The sequence below is a fragment of the Pseudorasbora parva genome, chromosome 19 (assembly GCF_024679245.1).
Source record: "Pseudorasbora parva isolate DD20220531a chromosome 19, ASM2467924v1, whole genome shotgun sequence".
Lineage (NCBI taxonomy): Eukaryota > Metazoa > Chordata > Actinopteri > Cypriniformes > Gobionidae > Pseudorasbora > Pseudorasbora parva.
Genome location: NC_090190.1, coordinates 15,640,866 through 15,667,140, shown reverse-complemented (window position 1 = coordinate 15,667,140; position 26,275 = coordinate 15,640,866). Strand labels below are relative to the sequence as shown.

Sequence of the window (26,275 nt, the reverse complement as noted above, 5' to 3'; positions counted from 1 at the left end):
TAATAACTGAAATGTATTGTTAATAATAACTGGTAATATTAATTAAAATATGGACATATGTGGTAGCTATTTTGTGGAGGTTGAAGGCTACAGTAAAAATAGTTCTCTCTAATGTTCAAGAATCCCAACTAAATCCAGCGATGCAGTCATCATTCATTGACGACGCTTTGATGTGACGTTAAAGGGAGCGAGGATATCATTTCACTTAATTCAATTCCTCCGTTCCTCGCGTTTTTTCCCCATGCCCTTCCCTCACATCCTAAAGAGGTGGAGCTAAGGCGCAAGGAAAGTAAGCTAGGAAAGGAAACGAGGATGAACAAATAAGAATTGGGAAACACCCCCGGTTCTTTTTTAATGAATCATTTACAAAGGTCAGTGAATCATTATAACGGCTGCATCTGAAACCTTGAAAATGGTGCCTTGAGACCTACATTTGTGTCCTACATTTCAAGGCAGGAAGGCATCAAGCCACGTCCAAATCTAATGTTTGCTTCACTTCCTGTTTCCTGAGATACCTTCATCTGATCGATTTTTGAAGGCAGCATACATGTATCCTTAGCTGCCTTTTATATCCCACAATCCTGTGCTTTTCATTCTGTGACAGTTGAGCTGGGGGAAAAAAAGATTGCGTCCGAAAGTTGAGTTTGAGGGTCAGTTTGTGTGTAAATGTATGTTTTTTACCAAATTTTTCTGATGTCATTTCTAGCAAGAAATTACTATTACTACAAATGGAGTAATTAAATATGTGTTTAGATCTCACCAAAGCTCTCTCTTTTTTGCTGTATATTATTAAACTGTTACACTGCCTTAGAAGTCTGTCCGAAATTAGTTTTGTGAGGTGCCATCATGCACAAAAATCTGCCTTACAATCCATTGTCTGATAAGGCAGCAAGGCAACGAGTCAGCATCCTAGGTTTTTGGACGCAGACAACGAGTTCTCAACTATCTTCCCCAGTGAGTCAGTTTAGGTTATGTTTGGTTTGAAATTAACTGGAAACTGTGATGTTTAGGCTTGTAAGACTTAAAGCTGTTTACTGACTGGTTGTTTATGACAGAATATAGTTAATTACAGAGTTTTTGTAAGAAATTGTTATTAATTAATTAATATTTTTTTAAACAAAAATATTAAACAAATATTTAAAATATTAATGATTATTGTTTAGCATGTTTAGAAATGGAAACCGTTGCTTTGTCAACAACACAAAACAGGGTGATCATGGTACGGTACTACTGTAAATTGTACACTGTAAAAAAATATTTAGAAAAAAAGTAACCTGGTTGCCTTAAAATTTTGAGTTCATTGAAAATAAAATTTTGAGTTAATACAATGAACATTTTTTGAGATTCGACAACCTTTATTAAAATATTATTAAAAGATTTTGTAAGCATATTGGATAATATGTGTTTGTTTTTTCTGATGACACAGTGAAACATGCCAAATAGTGCTATTTTCATGATTTATCACATTTTTTATGTGGGTCAGATACAAAAATATTTTAAGTTTCTATTTATTAAACTAATTTCCTTCATTGTATCAACTCAAATTTTTAATTTCAATAAACTCAAAATTTTAAGGCAACCAGGTTACTTACTTTTTTAAGTTAAACCAACAAAAACCACCACAATTTTTTTACAGTGTAGTTAATAATATAATATAACAAACAATACAAAGACCACAAGGCCAGCCATCTCTTTAATAATAAAATATTATAGCAGTATGCATATTAAGATAAAGTTAAAATATTTTCCTCCAACGGTAATAAAACAGCCAAATGCATGCACACTGATTATTCCTGGATTCATTTAGATTCACTATACGCTTGTGTTGTTTACATTATATGCACTTACATGCCAATTGCCAACAAAACACAGACATTTAATGCAGTTTTACTTACAGCATTCGGTTCCGGCCCATGACCGTGATCTTTTATCGCTGGGTGCAGTCCATCTTTCAGTTTCAAACAATCTGCAAATCCAGCATCAAAAATCGGTCACCGAAATGCCTGGAACAAAGAAACACACTTGCAAAACTCTGTTGCTGCTCCGGAAAAAAACTGTTTTCTTAATACTGGGATACTTAATACTTAATACTTAAAACTTTGAGAATTTGAACATGGTTATCTTTCCCTTGAAAACTTTCAGAAACTTATACGAATCCTGAAGGAGTGTATTTTTGGAACAGAACTAGTTTTTTTGAAACTTTGGCCATGTTTAGCATGAGAATCCAACTCTTTTTAACAGTGTAAATAAATCAGAATACATGGAATTGCACTAGATATCCCCTTTAACTATAATAACCCTGTAACAATTTCTTATCAGGGAGCAAATTTCCCAGCATCTCCTTCGAAATACTCTTTTGTCTTTAGCTTGTCACGCTCAAACCGGTGGCGTAACAAGGAAGAATTAATTGGATTCTCGAGGCAATTTTCCTGACTCTTTTCACCCCTTATGTCAGTGATTCAGAGTAACAACAGTGATGGCATATCTGGTTGGACGGAGGTTTTGTTGAACATGTAATTGAGGTGTCATCAGTTAATTAGGAGCTGCTTTGTGTTTTATCCCCGCAGGATAAAAAATGTTGCAATTATACATCACGGCAGTCGCGTCTAGACTTGAAAAGACTTATCTTTGTGCACCTGCACTGAGAGATAAGAGCTTTCCAATAAATCTTTGAAGATATGGCCTAGTTGCCATATAAGTCTCCTCCTCATCATCGTCTGGTTCATTAAGCAAGGTCCACTGTCAGAGGAGAAAGAATTACAACTGACAGGAGCATATTGAGCCCAACCAGAACTCATTTTGCTCCAAAAAAGGGAACTGCTCTCTGTTCAAAAGGAACAAGTGCAGTCATAAACTATAATCAATGCGGTTACACTTTGTGTGACACCATTCAAAAAATAGACATGATGGCAGAAGGAGGAGAAAGGACATTTTAATGAAGTTGTATTGTTTCCTAGCCGCAGGCTTCAGCATACTCTGAAAAATGGAGCAGTTGTACAATCTGCATGGCATGAGGGAACCTTCATCTTTAGTTTCTGAAGTTTTGCATAGGCAAACTGACAACATCTCAGCACCTCAAAACCTTTGTGCACACTTTCTGTTCTCAACGTAAGCAACTTGTTTTGGATGACATGTCCTTTTGTAATGATTTGTCATTCAGAAGTTGTGGTTTTTTGAGTACTGATGAGGAGAATGCCAGTACTGGAAATTATCATACTATCTGAAGAATAAAGGCTGTTTACAGCTTACATGGCAAAGTCTATTTTTAAAGAATTTTCTGTGCAGAGAAGGCCAAATCTATCTGCATATACAGCATTATTTCATTTTTTTTTCCCAAACACGTCTCTCAAAATAGCAACACACATTTTATGGCTCAGCAACCTCCGTTTCGCAGGGGTTCATTACTGCTGGAGCTGCTTGGAGGTGTTTTGGAGAACACTTTGATTCGTCTCTTCCCTATTAGCCCGAGTCCAATTCCTCAGCTCTGTGTTTGACTCCATTATCTCTCTAGAGCTTTATCAAACATCATCTCTGTGAGATAGCAGTGATTTCTATCAACCATTCCCCCCCCCTTAACCTCTCTATCCCTCTTTCTTTCTATCCAAATGCCTTTTGTATCCAAAACTATTTGTTTTTCTCTGTTACCACACTTAAAATGTTGGGTTTACCTGAAAAGTTAATCATGGTAGTCTTAGTTTGTTTCAAAATATAGGTTATGTTTTACTAAAGTCATGTGATGTAATACACCATGGTACTGTATGATTCGTATATTAGCATGTCATAACAGTTACATACTTGTGTTTAAAGGGTGGTCCACAAATGAAAATTCTGTCATTAATTACTCACCCTCTGGTCCAAACCTGCAAGACCTTCATTCATCTCTGGAAGATATTTTTTGATGAAATCCGAGAGCTCACTGACCTCTCCATAGACAGCTATTTAATTAACACTTTCAAGGCCCAGAAAGGTATTAGAAACAATGTTAAAATAGGCCCACTGAAATAAAAGTGTACATTTAGCTTTTAGTATGACTATGTTAGCCTTTAAGTTATGAATAAGCTGGTGTGTTCCAAAACAATGACAACATTTGCATTTACGAGATATAAGCAGTCAAAACTTACAGTCTCTGCGATAGGAAACGATTCAGTGAAATATGCTTTCAGTTCAGGCAAATTAAATATGTTTTCACGTTATTTTCACAGCGCTCTGGTCTAAATTTAGACTACAGACAAGAGAGTGCAAGTAATTAACTAAATGCTATTGGCTGTTTCAGAAAAGGGGAGGAGCTGCTAACAGCTAGAGCCATTTCAGGGGAAATCACGTCGACACGTTGAATAATGCAGCACTTTCCAAAGCACTTCAGTGAGCCTATAATGAAGTGACGAGAATACTTTTTGTGTGCAAAAAACAAACAAAAATAATGACTTTTTTTTGTTCCAGCCTGTGTCAGTATCCTACGCTGTGTACGTACGTTGTAAAAACAACTCAGCTCGTGCGTCATCACACGCATGCGTCATGGCGCTCACATGAACAGTAGCTCAAAAGATCCACTGTTTACAACGGTAACTGTAGGAGACTGACACAGGGTAGAACGAAATTGTTGAATAAAGTCATTATTTTTGTTTATATTTTTGATGAATTAACAGTAATCTGCAGAGGTGGACAAAGTACACAACTCTATTACTTGAGTAAAAGTAAAAATACTACTGGTCAAATATTACTCCGTTACAAGTGAAAGTTGTAAAAACAGATTTTTACTCAAGTAAAAGTACAGAAGTATTTGTTTTAGTACTTAAGTATAAAAGTAAATTTCCTTTTTTATGCCAATGCATTATTTTATTATTGTTGTATAAATGCACACTGTCATCATGGTTTAAGCCATTCAGTGATGCTCCATCTGACATACCATACAACTAACTAAAAACTAATTTAAATACTTGTATATAAGTTACAAAGCTCTTAAAGTGCTGTCACTTTAAGGTCGAATGCACAGATCCAATACACTGATACACATCTGATATTCTCCCAACTTTACTCTTCTCTTTCTCCCAGACGTTTATATTTTTAATATTTTATAAGACATGCACCAAGTGTATGCCAACTAAACTAATCTTGATTTTGTTTTTAAACTGAAACATACTTTCAAAGTATGGCTATGGGTACACACACTTGTGCCTAAGTAAAGTCTTCTTCCATTTTGCTATGAACTGATCAGTGTTCAAAAAAAGTTGGGGAAATGTATATGACTATAAGAGTGATTCCTGATAGACTGTCTGAAACAACAACAACAAAAAACCTTTTAAAGAAGGAAAAAATCATCCACCGACTTTCAGAACTGCAAAAGGAACGACTTTCGACCTAGATAGACATGTAGTGGAGTACGATATTAGTCTTTCAAATGTAGTGAAATAAAAGTCATAAGTTTCCAGAAATAATAATACTCCAGTAAAGTACAGATACTCAAAAAGTGTACTTAAGTACAGTACTCAAGTAAATGTACTTAGTTACTGTCCACCTCTGGTAATCTGAAATTTGTTTTGGATTGATCTATTTTTAGTTTACGCTGAAAAAAAAGTGTTTTACTGGAGAAGTCATAGGACAGTAAGCAATGACATTTGTTTGTGATGTTATTAGGCTATATGTTGTATTGCATTGCCCGCTGCATATGCTGGGGTGGTCAGTTGAGCAACAAGATCACAGAACATCTCAGGAACGTGTTCCTGGATCAACATTTTTGTTCACTCTGGAACAACATTTCCAGAAGGGAGAATAAACTAATTGAGCCACACGTTAAAATGTCCAACCTTATAGCAGAAAAAAACATGTTTACAGCCTGCCTGGTACAAATTGTGGTTTTGGTCTCTACAGCTAATTTCGTCCGTCATGACAATGCGAAGGGGGTGAATTTTAAAACACAGAGAAGTCTGGTCACCTAGTCGTAAAGGTAACATTCGCTCCGATATTTTAAAACCAAACGCATGATTGCTAGTGCTAGGCAGTTTTTTTTAATACAACAAACGACCATTCAATAAAATAACCATTAATATCAAGTAACTTACATTTTTAATTAGATTCAATATTTCCCCAGTTACCATCTCTGTTTTTGTCCCGTCGACAAAAATACTTTCAAATGACACCGCAGCAGAACCGCGTTGCACTTCTCCAGCAACAAACGATTTGATCATGCTCCTTCTAAACCTTGTTTAATAAAAACAATTTATTTATTCATTCAGTACTTTAATTGCTGCACCTTTGATTTAAGCTTTTTTACATTTTTTATTGAGGTCAGTTTAGTACATTGTAAAAAAAAAAAAAAAAACATTGTAGGCTTACACTATGCTTAATCATCAGAAGTATTTAAATTATGGGTAAAACAAAGAATCAAATTTTGTTCTACATTTTCATTACCTGACTACGATTAACTGAAATATAATATTGTTTCATTTCAACTAGTTGCCAAAATCACACACTTAACACAAAATAGCTAAAACTTTAAAATTAATATGGAACAAACTAATTTAAAATGTTACTATAGCCTACTATAACCACTGTTCTACAACAGTCACACCTAAAACATTAATTTAACTAATGCTCAAAACTTTTTTTGCAATTCATGCACGTACACTCACATCTTTGTGGTAGTCCTTGCCCTATTATTATTAGCAATGCGTTATCAACTTGTATTTTTTCTCACTGGGTTTTAAGAGCAGAATATCTCGAAGTGCAAGCCCACCATCTAGTGGTAAAACACCAGTGACGGTAGAACACTACAATTCAATACTTTTCAATCTAACATCCCCTTTCAGTGTTAGGGGTCAGTGTACATTTTAGAATGTATTTAAACCACAATTAAAAGAGCAACTGCATGCATGGTTTTAAGACGTTTATTTAAAAAATAAAATAGAAAAAAAATTACATAAAAATATTGAAGGAAAACAAAAACAATTCCTCCGTCTGACTTCTTGGATGCTTGGCGGCCACATCGAGGGCTTTCAGTATGAGGATTGACAAGTTCAGGAGTGCTTTTGGCCACTGTGACAACAGATGTCAGCAAAAAAAAAAAAAAAAAAAAAAATTACATTTAAAATCCATCATTGATATTCAATGAGGAGTGTCACACTGTATCTAGCAGTACATCACCACAAAGGTCAAACCATTACAGAGTGAAATACCTTTCCATCACACCTCTACAGATTCACTCGGGAAAAATGGAGCCATTTTCATTCAGACAAATCACCGATAAAGTAGGTCCTCCTTATCATTTGAACCAAATGAGGGGGCGAGTTGCCTCAATGTTAGACTCGTTTTGCAGAAGATGCTGGTTCTATCTAAAAGCAGAAACTGCTATTAGAATTACATTTGCCCTATTGCATTGATAGGCAGGCGAGTCAAGAGTTACAAGGACAATCCGTAGTCTCGGTATCAGATGACTTTGTAAAAAGCGTCACACAAGTCAAAGTCATTCAATACAGTCTGCAGGACATGGTCGCAGTGTTGGAACAGCAGTAAAATGTAGTCCGGTTGATCTCAGGAGAAAATATTTGCATCGCAAAAACTCCAGACAAGACGTCCAGGCGTTTTTCCTCCATTAAAACAGACTGAACTTGCATACAGGAACTGTTCGCATGTATCTTGATGCCTCAATCTCAGGCCTGGGTCCGGTAACGGTCACTCCAGTCAGTTTAGTTTCTGGACAAGATTTACAAGCAAACGGCCGACATGAGGGACACATGAAGAGAGATTTTCAAAACTCCACTTGCATAGTAACAATAACCTGTATGCCTGTGACGTTCTGAGCAACAGCAATACAGTTTTAGTGTGCCATATACAAACAGAAAAAAATGTTTCAATACAATACAGTACAGGAATAGGTTATTACCAAAAAGGCATATATTAGCGCAAGTACCTGGCAATAAATGCACGTCAAGATTCCAGAAAGGAATCAAAATAAATTCCCTTTCTCCGCTAGTCTGATTCGGGTGCCCGTTCAGAAGTCGAACTAGGTCCGATTAGGGCACCTTGCATAAAGCTGCACTGATCCGGAGTCCGCTCGCACGTTCATTAGAGCTTCCCTAAAAGAATTCACATCTCACACTTACCTATAGCGATTTAAAAAGGACAGACACACACATATAAATGAAAGCGCATTCGGACCAAGAGCTCAAGCTTTTTTTTTTTTTCGATTCTCAATCTTATAAACCCAAGTCCTACAGCCTCAATGCCACAACAACAACCTCATAGACAAACAAACGACACGGATAAAAGCAACAGCCGAGTTTCTGAAGCTCAATGTGGGAACATAAAGTGAGAAATGGTGACACCTGTTGAAAGCCGTTCTGCTTTAACTTGCTCGTCCAGGTGCAATTTATGCCGAGAAAAAGGGGAAGAGGGAATATAAACTCTCAAAGACAGTTTTAAAACAGACTTTTTTTCCCTTGAGGAGCCTGTCTGACAGGATCTGTAAACGATGAACAAAATTAAAAACATTAGAAAAATAAAAACATTTGTACAAAAACAAACAAAAAGACTGGACACAGAAGAACAAAACAACAACCAAAAATAAATTAAAAAAAAAAATGTTTCCAGAGTGAAGGAAAATACAGAAAATTAACAAGTTATTGCACAAAAAAGTAAAGGTTGCGTGATGTTATACAGTCAATACGGTGGGGTCTCTGGAAGCATCTTGAGTGCAGAATTTGAAGCCAGCATTACACACACACACACACACACACACACACACACACACACACACACACACACACACACACACACACACACACACACACACACACACACACACACACCCTTTGAAACACACATCCTCACCTGATACAACAAGCAAACTCTTGAAAACCACTGAATCTAATTTGTCCCACAAGTGAAGGGTGTTCACGACCAAAAATGTAAAGACAGGAAAACGAGGAGCATGAAACATACAAAAAAAGGGAACGTTTCACCTGTCAACCTGGAAGTTGTGGAGTAGACGACTGAAAAAACAGTTCCTGTTCTCAAAGCTTCCTCAGGAAGATTGCACAGGTCAAAAAAAAACAAAAACAGTCTCAACATATACATGCACAGATTCAGTGGCAGACTGAACTACTTAGCACCACCATCACCACAACTACTGAACGAGGAGCTGGGTTTCAAACGCTGGTCTCTCTGTGCTCACACCATCAGTAGGAGGGCTAAATGAGTTCTGATCATTTTAAGATGGGACCAGAGGGGTGGAAGAGGAAGCAAGTGGAGAGGGAGCGCCCGGAGGGGAGCATCATCGGCTTTATCTGGCCGGCAGAATGTCCCTCTTCCTGCGGCGCCAGGTGTTGCGGTTGTACTGAATGTGGCCTCGGCTGGAAAGGACGGGACTGTGCACCACAGCGGGATTATGGAAACCCTTCAGAGGGAACTTGGGACCTGTCTGCTGGAGACAAGACAAGAGAGGGCAACTTAGGACGAGGCTAGCATCTGAATAAAAAAGCTCAGCATATATAAAAACTGGATTTAAATATAAATCATAATTTTAAATACAAATGCACTACCATTCGAATGTTCAGATACTGATAATGTTACAAAATATTAAGCACCACAACTATTTTTAACATTCATAAGAAATGTTTCTCGGGCAGCAAATTAGCATATTACAATGATTTCTGAAGGATCATGTGACACTAAAGACTGGAGTAATGATGCTGAAAAATCAGCGTTGCCATCACAGGAACAAACTACATTTTAAAATATATATATTTAAATAGAAAACATTATATTATTATTTCACAGTATTCCTGTTTTTACTGTATTTCTAATTATTATATAGCAATTGAATGATCGCACTAAGCCATATCCCATAAGTCTTACAACTAGGGATGTGCACGTATATTCGACCAGTAATTAATATTCAAAAAATAAAAACTATTCAAATTTTACTGCGTTGATTTGCTGGCCGTAAATGCAATGAATTCCTTAATAAACCCATATAAGTCTTGCAGTTATAACTAAATCCACTGGGTGGCACTGTGGAGTGGTTTATATACAAGTTGATTGTTTTTTTATCACAATGTCGTCGTTTGCCTGCCGATGTTTGGAATTACTTAGACGAAAATTAAAAATTATCTTACAAAATGGAGTTACTTTTGTTCATATTAATTAATGAAACCGAGATACAATAATATCACCACCACAACGAGAATCAAATGAAATCTAAACACCAGACGAATGAGGAAAGATAGCTTTCAATCACTGCATTCAAGAGTGCAGGCAAGCGCATAGAGAGCGAGACAACTTATGATAGCAAAATTATCTCGAGACAAATGCTTCCTTTTAGTTTCGTAGAGGGTTAAAAGGGTCGAAACAAATAGTCTTGATAAAGACACGCAGTTAAATAAATAATTACGAGACAGCGATGAGTCGTCGCTGTACTAGTAGTACAAGAAAACGTCACAACCTATGACGTTGACATGAAGATGAATTTAAACCAGGAAGTTGAAAATAGAGCAAAACGGTTTAAAATGAACTACTTTTCTCCCACATTCAAAACTAACAGATGGTAACATTGTCTTCCATGATGTTCAACACACATCTGTTAAAATCTCGGAAAATTTGGTATAGGGTTTCATGAACCTTTAAGAACTTCACTCAAACTGTTTAAGTGCTTCACTCAAACTTCACTTAACACTTATCTTTTTCTCCACAACGCCTGTAAGTTCCGCATTTATATTGTTTGTATATTTGAAAAAATATAAACACGACAACCATATACTGACTCGTGTGTGTACATTCTGTATGATAACTGGCACGCTCAGCTTTATTATTGTTTTTTTTTCTCTTGCTCACGCTGCTTGAGCTTATAATGCTTTTGTTCTTTAGGCCTATATTTTTTGTTTACACATACTGTTTAAATGTTTTAAACTGAAAGAAAACCTTAAGATGTAACATAAGCATGTTGTGTACATTGCCTAATCGTAAGCTTGTTCAGAAAAGGTGACGAAAATAAAATATAAAAAATAAATAATAATAAAACAAATTCTAATTCTCTCATAATAGTTAATTTATTAAACAAATATACGATTTTTATGAGCCCAAATATTCTAATAAAATTTTTTGGGAAAATGCCCATCCCTACTTACAACCCTGCGTTGCCAAAATGACAACAACAAAAAATTTAAAATAAAATTGTGGAAAGGCTACATGCTAAGAATGTCCTGCAGATAGCGCTGCAAGCTCATGTGGCGTGTTGATCTGATGCATTGATCTTACATTAACACCTAGATGGGAATTTTGTTACTTAATTTTACTCCATCATGTCATTAAACTCATCTTTGAAGTCTCGATGAAGGAGGGAAAGCTGGGCTCACTGTCAAGATACAGTATGTAGAGAGCGCACGTGGGACGGCCTACCTTTGGATGGTGGTGGGGACTGGGTAGAGGACTGGGGGGAGCTGGGGGGACTGCATGGGGGGGCATGTGGAGGTATGGGAGTGGTCCATCTGCCATACACACCTGTCTGCCAGGTAGAGCGTGGAGAGAAAGATTGCCTGGGATTGATACTCTCGTCTGGAGAAACACAGAGCGAGAGAGTGTGAGAGAAGGGAAGTTGGATCCAAGAACGTGCCAGTGTTACACAACCAGAAGAGTACCGTCACATTTAGCTACCAAACCAAAATTCATCTCACCTGGGTGGCTGGGGGCATGGTGAGTGCTGCCGTGATGCTGGCTTTTCCCGTGCCCATCTGAAACGCTGGTTGCAGGGGTCCCGGTGCCATAATCTGGAGAGGGAAGGGGGCTACAGATGGAGCGACATACGGTGTGGAGTCAGAGTCCTGGAGGAGCAGAAGTCAGTTATGTGAGAGGGAATGACGATATATATATTAACCCTGTAAAGTCTGACATCTGAAATAATCAGATTTTCTTTTCTTTTTTTAATAGACTTTTTTTGTCAAAGGGTTCAACAAACTGTTTTAAATTTTTATTGAGTATCACATGATGGATTAGGCTTTTATGCTTTATGTAGTGTAATATAGTGAGAATATGAAGCTCATATTTGTGGAAAAAACACCTCAATTTTATTCAGAGCCCAAAAATAAGAAATTTGGTGCAGTCACTGATATTAATATGGGCAGAAATTTGCAAAAAAAAATATTATAGCTTGTAATATATATCAATGTAGTTTGCTATAATGTTATAAATATCTCTGTATAACATTATAGCAAACTGCTTGCATAAAATACATATAAATATCAGTTTTCACTATATTTTCCAATATTACGTCTTGGTAAGATGATATATAAATGCTTAGATTAGGGCTTTATTAATGTATGTGCATATAAAACATACCTACATGTAAAAACAGACTGTTGATAATTTTACAGCCCTAGCTTAGATTTATGGTTAACTCTGTAGCTTTTGTTGTGTGGGTCAAATTATGTACAAATAAACGTTCCTCAAAAGCCTGAAATATCATATTTTACTGGAGCTGCACAATTAATCGTTAAAAGATCACAATCTTGACTCAGACAGCCACATGAACTTATTCCAAAGCGACAATAAATCAGCTGGGTTTATTAAACCTTTGACTAGTACGATCACAGCAGAACAATAAAATCTGCCTTCACACGTCCAGAGCCAGGGACAGCAGTTGTCATGTAGTCTAGGTATAAAACAGCTTTGAACGCTTTTCAACCACACACTCTTATTCTGTTACAAAAACATTTATGATTGAATCATTCATTCAAGAGATTTGTTAAAAAATGCTTATTCACCCAGTGATTAAATTATGATCAAAATTAATTCAAATAAATGAATGACCAATTAAATTTTTTTTCAAATTAATTTTAAATTAAATATATTATTTAAATCAACTGCAGCAATAATCAAAAACAGCACTTCTAGTCATGGGAGAATCGTGATCTCTAACCTTTTCTCACTTTAACAAAATTTGTGCAGCCCTAAATTTAACACATACATTTCAAAATTATTATTTTTTTTTTCTTTTTTTAGTAAAACTAAATAGTTTCAGTCCAGTAAGTGTTCATCTTGGAATATTACTATAGTTTAAATGTTATTATTACATTTACTTATTTACTTAAGTCCATCATCTACATGTCTTTTTTCTGTGAAAGCTTTACTGATTTTTATAATTATACTAAAAGCCTTTTTATTTCCTAAAAGGTATAAACTATCAATCAGACGACAGAAGACCTGTAGTAGATTATGTATAACGGGTTTTAAATTAATCATGATGATCATTTAGAGGCCTAAATTTGGCATAAATACGATACAGTTGAGTAGGCTTTATAGGGTTAAAGTATGGACACATGAAGGATGATGCTTACGATATCGCTGCCTGACAGCGAGGACGCAGAAGAGGCAGAGGAGTGCTGTTGAGGACTGGACAGGGACATGGGCGAGTCTGCGCTCTGAGGGGACACCGAGTCCCTCTGCTGCTGGTCCTCCACACCTACACCCAGCAGTGTGACTGTCTCCACCTGCTCCACTGAGTCTTTATTAGATTGCCCTGCATGCAAAAGCCATCAAAACATCAGCCAAATCAAAGCAGGTTACATGTGAAACATGGCTGCAACAGGCAGATTCACTGCAGAGCAACTATCTGTCCGTCAAAGCAGAGGACTGCCACTGTCACGTTGCAAAAGATCACAACACTCCATTATCAGCCAAGCCTCAGTTTAATAAAACACATTAATCAAAGTCATGAATAAGATGTGTGAAATGCTGTTGAGGACACTCTCACTTCCAGGGCACCTACAAAGTTACACTCCATCAGATAATGTTTAAAATCCACACTGCAAAGACAGAGCGCAAAATGAAGGTTTGCTAAAGTTACATGATCATTGCATTCAGAAGTGCTGCAGTGCATTCTAGCATAGGCATTTGTTGATCAATTAAATGTCATCCCTTTTATTTGATTAGAGTTTTAATCTCCTTCAATTACTTTTGAAATCGATTCGTAATTCATTTTTCACTTCGACCGACATTGATGGACAGTGGCTTCCACTAAGGGGCCGATTTAAAATAAGCCAAAGAGACTAAACATCAAGGTAGTTATTTTATTTCACAGCCTGTGTTTCATCTTTGAAGAGCCAGGATTCCCACGGCCTAAAAGTTATTAGGGAGCCTAATTTAAAAGTGTAGTGTTGTCAAAATTGACCATTGTACTCACACGCTCATCAGATGTGCCTGTGATTGGCTACAATGATCAACACACAGAAGCGTTTGAAAGCTCACGGAGGAGTTTGAAAGGGTTTTGAAAGAGGGAGTAGGAGCGTTTGAAAGCACAAACAGTGGTCAACCAGCCGACCGGTAGGCAGAGACGCCTGCATTCAAATGCTCCTTGTGCATCCATGCAAGCGCTCTGTGAAAAGCGTCATTGATGTGTATTTACAACATGTTTGTGAAGTGCTGGTCGTTGTAGTCAGACATATTTGATAAGTGTGTGAGCACAATGGCCAGTAAGAGGTGTTTACAATTCTGCTCAACAACACTCAAAGCGTCAAAATTGTGTAATTTCAGTACCGATTTGGTATCGCAGTCTGTATTTTTGAAAACACTAGTAAAATGATTTTCAAAAATTCTTATCCAGTACATCAAAAACATCTGAAGTAATCTAAATTATTTGGTTAAAAAGAGTGGGATATCTGAAGGACATTCAGTTCAAAGCTTGCGGCTGGAACTTTTCAAGCTCAAACTGTAATTATAATTACTTGGGTTACTTATTTTAATCTATGGACACTGCTAGTATCTGCAAATTATTTATTTATTTATTTATTTAAATATCCTCCACACCAGGTAAGTACGCTCAAAAACAAACTTAACAGATGAAATTCATCTAGTATCTGCAGTCATGACATATATTCAGGTAAATTCTTCATGTTGAGGTGTACCTGGATTCTTTTCGATGCGGGAGTTTTGTCTGCCACCCCACTTCTTTATGATCCACTCCCTGTAGTCAATCACTTCCTGGGTGACTTTAATAATGCGGCCCAAAGTGCTGAGAGGACAAGAAAAATGACAAATGAAATAAAACTGAATGTTTGAGAGAATCAGGGTGAAATGTCTGTACGTGCATGAGAGTTGTACCTGTCACTGTCTTTGTTGGGGTAAGAACGTGCAAGAGGTGAGACGGCGTGACCCAGTATTATATACGCATAGTCAAAAGCCTCCTTCACCTGCATGGCACCATAAGAGCTTCTGCCCACATCATTACCTGAGCAGTCACACAAAGAAAAGGAAAACGAGTAAATATACAATAAAATAAATGAATACAGTTCTTTATAGTTAACCAAACAGCATGCAGCAAATGCCTTTTTCACACATTTACGAAAAATTCAGAAATGCTTACATGCAAATAAGACAGAACATCTAATTGAAAAGCATTGTTTATTTTATTAGTATCTTTGCTCAATAGCATTTGTGTGTGCTGCTGCTTGTATTCAAGTTATTTGTTCTCATTTTCTTTATTTTTATTTGACAGTAGTCATTTTCCCCCTGAACAGAGTAAATACACAACCTTACCGAAACTGTGATAAAACCATGATACAAACCGAACCCGTGAGCAATCTGTACTGTTACAGCCCTAGCATAACGTATGTGAGAGGGTAGGTAGCACACATATTCTGAAAGCCTTCGGCAGAATTCAGATGAGCCATTTTAATCTAGATTAAATTTCAAAATTAATCTAGATTAAAAAAAATAATAATCTATGCCCACCTCTAATATTTTATATTTATATAATATAGGTGGGCATAGATTATTATTATTATTATTTTTTAATCTAGAAATTTAATGCCAGGACATTTCTTAATAGAACGCCAATTGTATTTGTCTGAAAGAACACCCAGAATGGATTGAGGGTGAGTAAATTATGGGACTATTAATCATTTTTTGGGTAAATGATCCCTTTAAGGTGCTACCTTAGTAACATGCTAAGACCAAACTCAATTGGAATCAATCAGTGTGCTTCACATGATAAATTAGTTAAACTGCTCACTTATGAGGTTCCAAGGTAGACCACAACAAGAAGCTCAATAGGTATTGCATTAATGGAACACTTTTTGGGAAGAAATAGCTTGTAATTATACCTGGAAGAAGAGGGTCCTCAATACACAACATGGAGGGCCTGTAGCCATTACTCATGGCCTTCATGATGTCCTCTTTAGCCATGTAAGCACCACCGTTCTTTATCCTGATGCCTGTCTTCAGGTAGTTGAAATGTCTTCCATACAGCTCAAAGAACTCGATGAGCAGAATGCCAAGGTTCATGTTGGGATTTCTGGCATCAATTCTTGGGTGTAACTGCGGGTGTAAACCAAAAATCAGCAGGCAAGTCAAGACACTCTCTTTATTTGTTTTGTACAGTCATTTATGAAACGAGTGTGGCTGAGGTAGTCAAACAAAGGTCGTAAAATATGCCTGACAATGACAGATCTCTAAATGAGACAAGAATTTTTTTTTTTTTATGTGAGAAACTGGTTCTTCTCTTCGCCTGAATGTTGGAAAAGTTATGGTTGAGAACTAGAATGGCTGCTAATGTTGCACCTGTAAGAAGCTGATGACCATCAGTATGAGACTGTAGGAGCTGATTCCCCCTGTGAAGACTTCATTGAGGTCTCGCTGTAGCAGGAACTGTTTCAGCACGAAGATTAAATAAGGCAGCACGGTATACTTCTGTGTGGGAGAAAAGATGATATTTTAGACTTCAAAACTTAAAAATGGCCCCTTTTATACCAGGCATTAAGAAACAACTCATAAGCGACTCTGTGACCACTTTTTTAACGAAAGGGTCGAAAACAAGATTATTGGAGCCGTTTCTGTGAAGTCTTGCATAAGCGGCTGTCTTTCACTGGAGATAACATCCAGCTGTTCAGTAGCAGCAGAAATATTTACATGAGGCAAAATGTTATGATAACTAGAGACAGCCAATAAATGTTACATTCCTAAGATTCGTAAGATCGAGATTGCCTTAAACACTTTGGGTCTCATTCACGAATGGTGTATAATTAATAGTATTCTTATTATTCCTCTCCAGTGGGTGTATGGCAACCCTATGAACCATGCATAGAAAAATTATGAAATTTGGCATATTTGTTGGGATGGTTTTGATTAGAAATCAGACCAAATTTGGGGTCTCTAATACCAACTTTATATACCAGCAGTTTAAAGGATTCACTTTTCTTTTGTACTAGGAACAAAACTTTTAGTACAGCTGATTCCTCTCCTCATTCTGTCTTTGGGATGAGACGTTAAACCGAGGTCCAGTCTCTCTGTGGTTGTTAAAAATCCCAGGATATCCTTCGATAAAGAGCAGGGGTGTAACCCCGGCATCCTGGCCAAATTTGCCTCAACTTAATCATCCCCATATAATGATTGGCTTAATCACCGTCTCCTCTCCACTAACCAGCTGGTGTGTGGTGAGCGCAATATGGCTGCCGTCGCATCATCTAGGTGGATGCTGCACATTGGTGGTGGTTGAGGAGATTCCCTCTTCTATGTAAAGCGCTTTGAGTGCCTAAAAAAGCGCTATATAAATGTAATGAATTATTATTATTATTCTGATCACAGACCCATTACAATAGACGTCAAATTGAAACGTATTGTACTCTGTTTTTTCACTACACCTTTGGCTCAGATGATCACTAGACCAAGCTGCACAGAAATGACTGATTTTTTTGACATTCCTTTTTGTTCAAAAGTTAGTGAGTAAAGAGCGAGGATACAAAGGTGTGCCTCCCCTCGAACCCTAAGGAGGTGGGGCTAAAGCGCAAGGAAACGAGGACGCACAAATAAGGGTGCCTCTCAATAAAGGGTATGCATGTGACGTCACCATCAGCAGGAGTGACTGCGGATAAGCCCACTGAATGGCAAAAAGACAGAGGCAGCATTGGTTTTCAGCGTGAATGCAGCGACAAACCCAAAAAACTAGGCCCCGCGAGGGGGGACGGGACGGGACCCCATGGACATGCTCTTTAGTTTAAACTGATAACCGTTTGTTTTACTCGCATTTTCTCCTACTAAATCCAGTCATGCAGCAGCTCTTCTGCCACTAAGTCTCGGCTGAGGGCACGGGTTCAGAGGGGAAAGTCATGTCGATGCATGCCCTCTATACTCATATTGATGCTTCCTTGTTTCGTCGCTCCTTCCAGTGACCCGGAAACCGATTCTACTCAGCCACCTTGAAGCACATCTCAATTCTCTAATTGCACCCCAAGGAGGCGAGGAACAAGGAGTGAGGAGCAAAAACACGAGCAAAGGAAACAAGGGAAGGGAACGAGGATGCACAAAAAAGAAACAAGAAGCACCCATAATAGACAGTATGTACTTAAACTTGGAGACTGTGCCACCTAGTATCCAGAAAATAAGGCTTTTACAAAAAAATCTTATAGCATGGAAAAAAAAAAAAAAAAAAAAAAAAGTATCTTGATGCCTTCCTTGGTTTATGTGAATTCCAACAGCATCTTATTTGTCATTTTCCAGCACTGGTCAACGGTCATGTGGAAGTATATGAAAAACTATCACTTTTCATTATTGCTACAAATTATAACAAGCTTATGTCGCATATGGATACAAAACACATTTGACGTGCTTTCTTTACTTGTTGTACTTGTGGTGCCTTTGGTGTTTGGCCCAGAATTCTTGCTTGCAGCTATATTCGCCTTATGTTTTTGTTCAATTTATGAAAGTGCGGGCGGTAGTATTGTACATGCAACTGTACAATACAATTGTATATTCTATGGTAAGGAAAAATCTCCTCTTGTGGTTGCACAGATAAGAGCTATGAAGATGATCTGCTGTCACAGGGGACTATATCAGGTATGCACATGGAAATTAACCTAGCAAAAGAGCATTAAGGCAGGAGGTCATCTCCTTATTCAAACATCTGTGCTGAAAGCTTGCTGACAGATGTTAAAGTTATGCTTCACCCTCCTCCTCCTTCCTTCAGTCAAACACTGACATTATAAGCCTGACATGAAATCAGCAAACAAGGAGTAAATCTAGGACAACTAGAACATGTAAATACATGCAGGGTCCAAAAAAACCCCCAAAAAAAGTTTACTTCTTGCCATTAGCAGGTATTATTTAGTGATAATAAAATCACATCAATCTGGCTTTTTGATAAACAGCACATTATAACTAGCATAACATAAAACAATTCACAAAAAACATTTTGACTGGAGCCAAACGTTGTAATTTTTCTACTACCACAAAAGTTGTAAGAGACAAGCAACAGTCAAGTTTTTTTAATGAATCTATTCAAATGACTTATCAGTAAGGGCCAGAGTATCATTATTGTACTGGGATTCAAAAGCACCATAAAAAGTGCAATGCACAAAGCACTAAAAATGTTCTTAGAAGAAAATATAGAAATGTATGCACATAATTCAAACACAGTATATGGTGAATTGCCTACTTGAGCTGAAAGAACTGAGAAGTGAACAAAAGCAAAGTAATTCAGTTCACCACACACAATCAGCTTGAGAAAAAAAAAATGTAAAATTGAATAACCTGACATTTACACAGAATTTACCATTAAATGATAGTCAGAATGCAGACGCGCTTTAAACTATTGTCTATACTATCGCCTGTTAAGGCCTGTTCACACCGGGGCGATTTTCACGCACGGTTATCGCCAACGTTTAATGCCTTGTGAGTAAACAAAGAGCGCCAATGTGAGTGGCCGCACTGACATGCAAAACAGCAGCCAAAAAAATCGTCATTAAAAAAAAAAAAACGGATTGGGTTCTTTCTTTTTTTTTGAGCCGCGTTAAAAACTGGCTGACCAATGAGATTGCCGCTTTTGTTCACGTGCCTGGAGCTGTGCGTGTGATACTCGGCCCGGTGTGTACAGGCCTTTACATTTATACATGTACTCTGCTTTTTGCAAATTAGTCAATTCAAATGTAATTTTTCCAGAAAAAAAAGACTAAAACACTACACAACTGTTGAATATGACATAGTAAATACTAACTAAATTTAGAGGATTTTTTAAAAATCAAGTTATAAAAAAGGCAAAAATTAACTATGAACAGTAAATTAGCAAGCAATAAAAAAAAAAAAACATTTACATGCCATTAGTGAAAGTAAATTGGACTGGATATATTACTAAATTTAAAGGACATCATATTCAACAATTCCAAAGTCTATATACTATAGCTAAAACAAACAAAGATTAATACTTATGAATACAAGTAAATCAGCAAACAATTTTCAGATGCACTCACTCCTGCGACTAGGGTTGGGCATCGAGAACCGGTTCTAACTTGGAACCGTTAAAAAAAAATAACGGTGTTGACTCGAAAAGTCACTCCGAATGATTCAATCCGATTCGTGAATGAATCGTACAGACCGGAAGAGATCCGATTTAAAAAAATAAGAAAATTGGTTTTCGATTCCGATCATCGGTTCCATACGTGCAAGTTTTGGTTTCCATAGTGGCCACCTGATTTCCGGAAGTGCTTGCCGCGCCCGCTTGCTCTTGCAGTCATGGAGCACGGTAAGCGGCGCTCTGTCTAAAGTGTGGATTTATTTCCCTTTTAAAAAGCCTGGGTCGGCACAGTACAACCAGTGGTCAAAAATAACAATACTAAAATATCTGAAACAATACAATACTCATTTTCATTTTCAACAGTATCGATACCAGCTGCGCTCTCCTCTCCGACTAACAGTGAGTTGACACGGACGGGCATATTCTCATTCAGCCCGGTTAACCCATCTATGAGCACTAATACATCTATGGGGTTAACCCACTGAACACGGCGAACGCACGTTCTGCTGAATTACATATCAATGTGAAATGTTTTGACTCCACCCTTCGGAATCGAGAATAGAAAAGAACCGGAATCGAAAGTAAGAATCGGAATCAGAATCATTCAAATTAAAACAATGCCCAACCCTACCTGTGACTATAAATAGATTGACAAAATCTGCTAAACATTACCTTCACATATTCTTTGATGAAGCTAGCAGCTTTGATGCCCGTCTCCACGTTGAAACTGATGTCTACTTTCACCTCTGTCTCCTGATCTGTCAGCTTAATGATTGGTACCTTCAAAATTCAAAGATATATTTAAAATAATGGTGTCAAGAAACCTCCCAAATGTGTTACAAAAAAGCAACAACCTGTGCATATGAAACCATTGAACAGAGCTGAGCAAATGTTAAATCAACAGTAGAGGGAAATACACATACTGTAGCTTTGTCGAGAACTTTGATGGAATAGGGCTCTGCCACACTGTGCTTTCTGAGGGCCTGCTCCAACTGCTGCAGGGGAGGCTTCTCCCATTTCCCAAACACCACCAGGTCAATGTCACTACAGTATATAAAAAAAAAATCAGCCAGATTCTTTCATATAGCTCCAAATGTAAATACCTTGCAATTTCGGGTTAGGCAATTTGTTGAAATCAACACTTTTCAAAAAGCCTAAGGGAGGGCCAGATCTTCACATGAAAACAAAACTACCTTACAGCAAAGTTGTTGCTGTTTAATAAACTCGCATTCATTGTTTTCTCAGTAGTGTTCAACCAAATACATGGGGCCTAATGACTTAGCACAAGGAAAATCTTTCAGGTTTCAGAGACATACAAACAAAACAAAATTTTGGGACTGAACTAGTTTTAGAAAGCTATAGACATAGTCAGATCAAGAGTAAACAAATTACACAATTTATCATATAACGTCTGTTCAGTTACTAAAAGAAAGCTCAGAGCCAAATAAAGGCAAGCACACTATGATTGTTATGCACATGGTCACATCTCATCATTCCGTGAGTCATCTTACTGAGAATAGTGTAATGACTGCAACAATCGATCAAAAGAGCAACAGCTCTGTTCCAAATCTCACCGTTGTGTTAATGTGCAAGATCAAACACACTGCTGCACGTTTATTTACCTGGTTGGGAGAAAGAGTCCAGTGCTAAAGCTGCCAAAAATCTGGACCTAAGTACATAAAAGAAAAAAAAAATACATTTGTATATTTGAACTTCTAATTTATAATGTCAATAGCCTGATTTGTTATATACATCAGCTCTTAAGCTTGCTTACATCAGCGGTTGGCCACAACTCCTTGATGACCGTCTCTATCCTGTCCACCACCTCTTGTCTCATGGTGGCCTCCTCGGGACGAGGAGACATGAAATTGTAAAAGTCCAGGATTTCTTCATGTAACCTTGGAAAAATAAAGGAAATGCAGTTGGTTCAATTTAAAAAGCCATTCATGCAGATCTATAACAAGCAATTGTGCATTATGAAGCAAGAATCTTGAAAATAATTTAATTAAAAATAAAATAAAATCATTAACCTGTACAATATGTATACTTGAGCCAGAGAGCTAAGAACTTGATTGGTTAAATGTTAACCAATAGGCGTTTAGTAATTTTTAGCAAACTCACATTCAGATCCGATTCCATTTTGGTATGGAAACAGCCACGTTTCACAATCCAATCAATTCCCCATGGATAATCAACTGCCAGAAGTATTTAATGTTTGCAACATTGAAAAGATACTCCAGTACAATATAACAGAGTACATGTATTATGATGTGCTGACAAATTCATGTGTAAATTCAAAACCCATTATGTGAGTAAACACTAATTAATGAAAAATTAACCATAGAGAGAAAATGAGCAACAGAATGTTGACATGCAAAATTTTGTGCAGTGGTTAATTAAAATGGGTTATATAATAACTTGATATGAAAATGTACATTTGGCTCCCCGAATGAAGAATAATATTTGGTGATCTGACTAGATTTTAATTAGGTTTTTGTTTTTAAACTATTTTTTCTCTCTCATACACAGTCATATTCAACACTTGTAGTCTGTCCTAAACCAGTATCTGAACTTAAACTAAGCTAACTTACAGAATTGAGAGTTCCTACTTTCACAGAAATAACATAACTGGAATAAACAACAAAACAAACTCAATCAAAAAACAAAGACTGTTACAAATTTTAAAACGCAGCCTATACCTAGATAGGGCACTCAAAAAGTTGAAACAGTCAGTATCTCATTTAGTTCCAGATTCTTTCGTGGAAACATTCCAGAGGTTTCCAAACATCTGCCTTAAATATAACAAGTTCATGCAACAGATTCATCCCTTCTTATACAAGCCTACAATTGCTGGTTTGCTAAAGACTTAAACATGCATTGTATTAAGTGCCTAAAGCTATTCTCATAAATCAGCAGACACTAAAAACCCTGAATCCAGCCAACAGCCAAAATAAATAGACAGATGACAATAAATGTAAGGGGGGAAAAAAGTTCAAAGTAGGGCTGCACGATTCTCCCACGATTCTGAACAGACAAATAAACAAAATAGCATGCACGATACTAGAGGCTCTGACAAAATATGAACTCAATAACACTCAAAGACTTCACTCGTTTCATAACTGGATCTATCCACGTTTTTGAACAAATCTCTTGAATGAATGATTCAAAGACAAACACATGTGTAACAGTCACTTGTAACAATATAATTGATACAATCATTACTTTCAAAAGGTGATTTGCACTATTTTGATCGCTACCATTGACCTCAGTGTTTATACTGAACTATAAACTTGTACATTCCTGTTCTGCATGTACATATATTATGTACTTCTTATAGCAATTACAATAATAACTGGGTTATAACTAGGTTCTAACCCTGAACTTATCCCTAAATATAACCTTAACAGATGTAGTTAACTTATATTCCAAGTATTTTCTTACTACATTGGAAATACATGTACTGTAAAATAAAGTCTAACCTAAACTTTTATCCACGTACTTCTGTGATTAATGTGAATTAGGTCTTGGCTATATGACAAAAACAACAAAAACAACAACAACAACAAATAAATAAATAAAACAATAAATTATTGATTATTTTGGTTTTATTTATTTATTTGTTTTTTTTTTATTATAATTTTTTTTTTTAATAGATTTTTGCTCCTGAGTGAAAGTTGTAAAAACCAGACAGCTCTATTCATAGTTCATGTGACATCACACCATTATAGAAACGTCCACCTGGAAGAAAAACAAGACTTTCCTCCACTGCCTGACAGTCATTTTTACCAGGTTTGTAGCCAGTACTAATGTAGTAAGGAAGTGATATTAAAAGACCAAAATGCAATAAATATACACCTTTTTATGATGCATACTTTCTACAAGAAGATGAACAGACAAGCAAGAGGTTTCTTGTTAAGTGTTTAAAAGAAACACTTGTCCGCCATAGAAAACACGTTGAAATAAATATACTCGCCTGTTTTTATATATATATATATATATATATATATATATATATATATATATATATATATATATATATATATATATATATATATATATATATATAAATATAAAAACATAGTTTGAACCTAATGTTTCAAAATGCTTATTATTAGTTAAGCCTTAATGTTTGGTGTAATCTGATGTGTCCCAGTTCTGTTTTTTTCTGCTAAGTTATGCTCAAATGCATTCAATGTAATTCGCTTAAATAAAATGTACATATGGTTCTTAGTCCATGCGAATCATTGACTGTTGACTCGAAAAGTCACTCCGAATGATTCAATCCGATTCGTGAATGAATCGTACAGACCGGAAGAGATCCGATTCAAAAGAACGATTCGTTGTCAATATAGGGCATCCGCTCCACTAGCCTAGTACTACACGTAAACTGCTAACACACGCACACATTCCACAAGTGACCCAACCCACAGACCGCCGCAGCGGCTCCTAACCAAACCTAGGACACACAGATAGCGTGCTAAAGCTAAAGTCCCGGTCCAACACGTCAAAAAAGGCCCAGTGACACTTTATCACACACAAAACGCCACAGAAAAATAGCGTAACATTATAACGAGCCATCCCGAGCGCTGCTGCTGTTATAAATCAAGCTCATCTCACCCGTCAACCCCTGGGTTATATTTCCTCGTCTTCCACGGCGTACCGGAGTTCTCATAATTGCCGTTAGTCCAGTTAGAGAGCAAGTAGTTTATCCCATAGGTGCTGGCCTTATTATCGCTTTTCCTCCGGCCCGGATGATGGTGGTGGTAATGGTGGTTGTGGATCGCTGCCGGATGGGACGGGTGGCGCTTCATGCAACTCTGCTGCTGCTGCTCTTGATGGAAATGCCGTAGATGAGGATGAGGAGGATGATGATGGTGGTTGACATTATTCAGCACGTTCTCGCTGCAAGTAAAAAATGGATGGCCCTTGTTCATATTCCCAGCGATCACATTAGGGCTTGTAGTCCTTATTTTAGAGCAACTGGACGCCAAATCCGCCACCGAGCAGGTCTTTTGGGTCATTTCGCCGTCTCCCGTGTTTCCATTTAACGGATGAGCCACAGAGCCGCTGCCTGGGATCGCAGTGCCGTTGTTTTTAATGTTAGTGCTGTTATTTGCATTGGGCGCTACAGTCTTATAAACGTCAAACGCAGGAGAATTGGCACAGAGGTTGTTGTGATGGTGGTTCTGGTGCTGACCTGTGTTAGTCCGGTTTACCTGAGACGTTTCCCACACACGCATCCATAAAGCGTTCGCAGGACCTTTCTGTTCCGGCTGAATCCAAGCGACCCTCGGATCCATTCAACTTGTCTTTCTAACAGCCCTGTCAAACAAACAAACGCCTTTCCCCCCTGTTCAGCGGATAAGTTTGAGTCCGGACTGCGAGAATGTGCCTGTAAACTGGGTTACGCGAAACGAAAGGGAAAATAACGACGTGCCAAACGCCACAGCCGACCAACGGGAATCAATTAGTGGCCCTTTTCCCCGCTAGCTATAAACTGTTAGCTAAACTATACAGTGTTTCCAATATGGCGTATATTCCCTTGAACCCCGAAATCCAGTACGCATGTGTAGGATTTAAACCATCGGGGCAGCACACACCCCCCAGATCCACACCGAGCCACCGAGCAGGCGCAATCGACGCAACCCCACCCTTAAACCGGCATCAAAGCGAGGAGGACACATTTGAATTTACAACCCTGGCTAAAATCAATACACCACGAACTGCGATACGCAACGCGATTCGTTCGCTCGCTCGGTGAGCAGTGACGGCAGCTTCATGATTTTAATGGCCGCGTTCTTGTTGTTGTGCGTAGTAATAGCGAAGTGATGCATCTAGAATCTTATATATCATATATATCATTATATTATATCATATATAAGTCAAAATCAAGTGGACATCTATCTACAAGTATTTAGTTTAATTTGAGATTAAAAAATAAAATCGGCTTTTGTGGTTAACATTTGTTACGTCATAAGGCTGATTTTATTCTTAAAAATCACTTTT

The 26,275-nt window shown here is 37.4% G+C and overlaps 1 protein-coding gene across 4 annotated transcripts; it reads right to left on the bottom strand.

Moving 5' to 3' along the window:
* Positions 1–6,870: 6,870 nt before the first annotated feature.
* On the bottom strand, positions 6,871–26,031 carry tent4a (terminal nucleotidyltransferase 4A). 4 transcript variants are annotated; one of them, XM_067425642.1, is made up of 13 exons: positions 24,887–26,031; positions 22,044–22,167; positions 21,892–21,938; positions 21,193–21,313; positions 20,942–21,049; positions 16,546–16,674; positions 16,089–16,302; positions 15,088–15,214; positions 14,892–14,998; positions 13,326–13,507; positions 11,667–11,813; positions 11,392–11,547; positions 6,871–9,418 (listed from the first exon to the last, which is right to left on the bottom strand). In XM_067425642.1, the coding sequence occupies exons 1-13, from the start codon at positions 25,567–25,569 to the stop codon at positions 9,278–9,280; spliced, it is 2,286 nt and encodes a 761-aa protein (XP_067281743.1). In that variant the 5' UTR covers positions 25,570–26,031; the 3' UTR covers positions 6,871–9,277. The 4 variants fall into 4 exon arrangements, with proteins under 4 accessions (XP_067281743.1, XP_067281744.1, XP_067281745.1 ...); XM_067425643.1 differs by having other exon boundaries at positions 6,871–9,415; XM_067425644.1 differs by having other exon boundaries at positions 11,494–11,547.
* Positions 26,032–26,275: the final 244 nt, after the last annotated feature.

Bases quoted from the DNA above. Each gene is read 5' to 3' on its own strand.
- tent4a (XM_067425642.1), bottom strand. From the start codon at position 25,569: ATGGATCCGAGGGTCGCTTGGATTCAGCCGGAACAGAAAGGTCCTGCG. The intron at 15,215-16,088 runs GTATAATTACAA...GTGACTGCTCAG, and splicing joins TGAGGACCCTCTTCTTCCAG to GTAATGATGTGGGCAGAAGC. The intron at 9,419-11,391 runs GTAGGCCGTCCC...TCTTGTCTCCAG, and splicing joins GTCCCCACCACCATCCAAAG to CAGACAGGTCCCAAGTTCCC.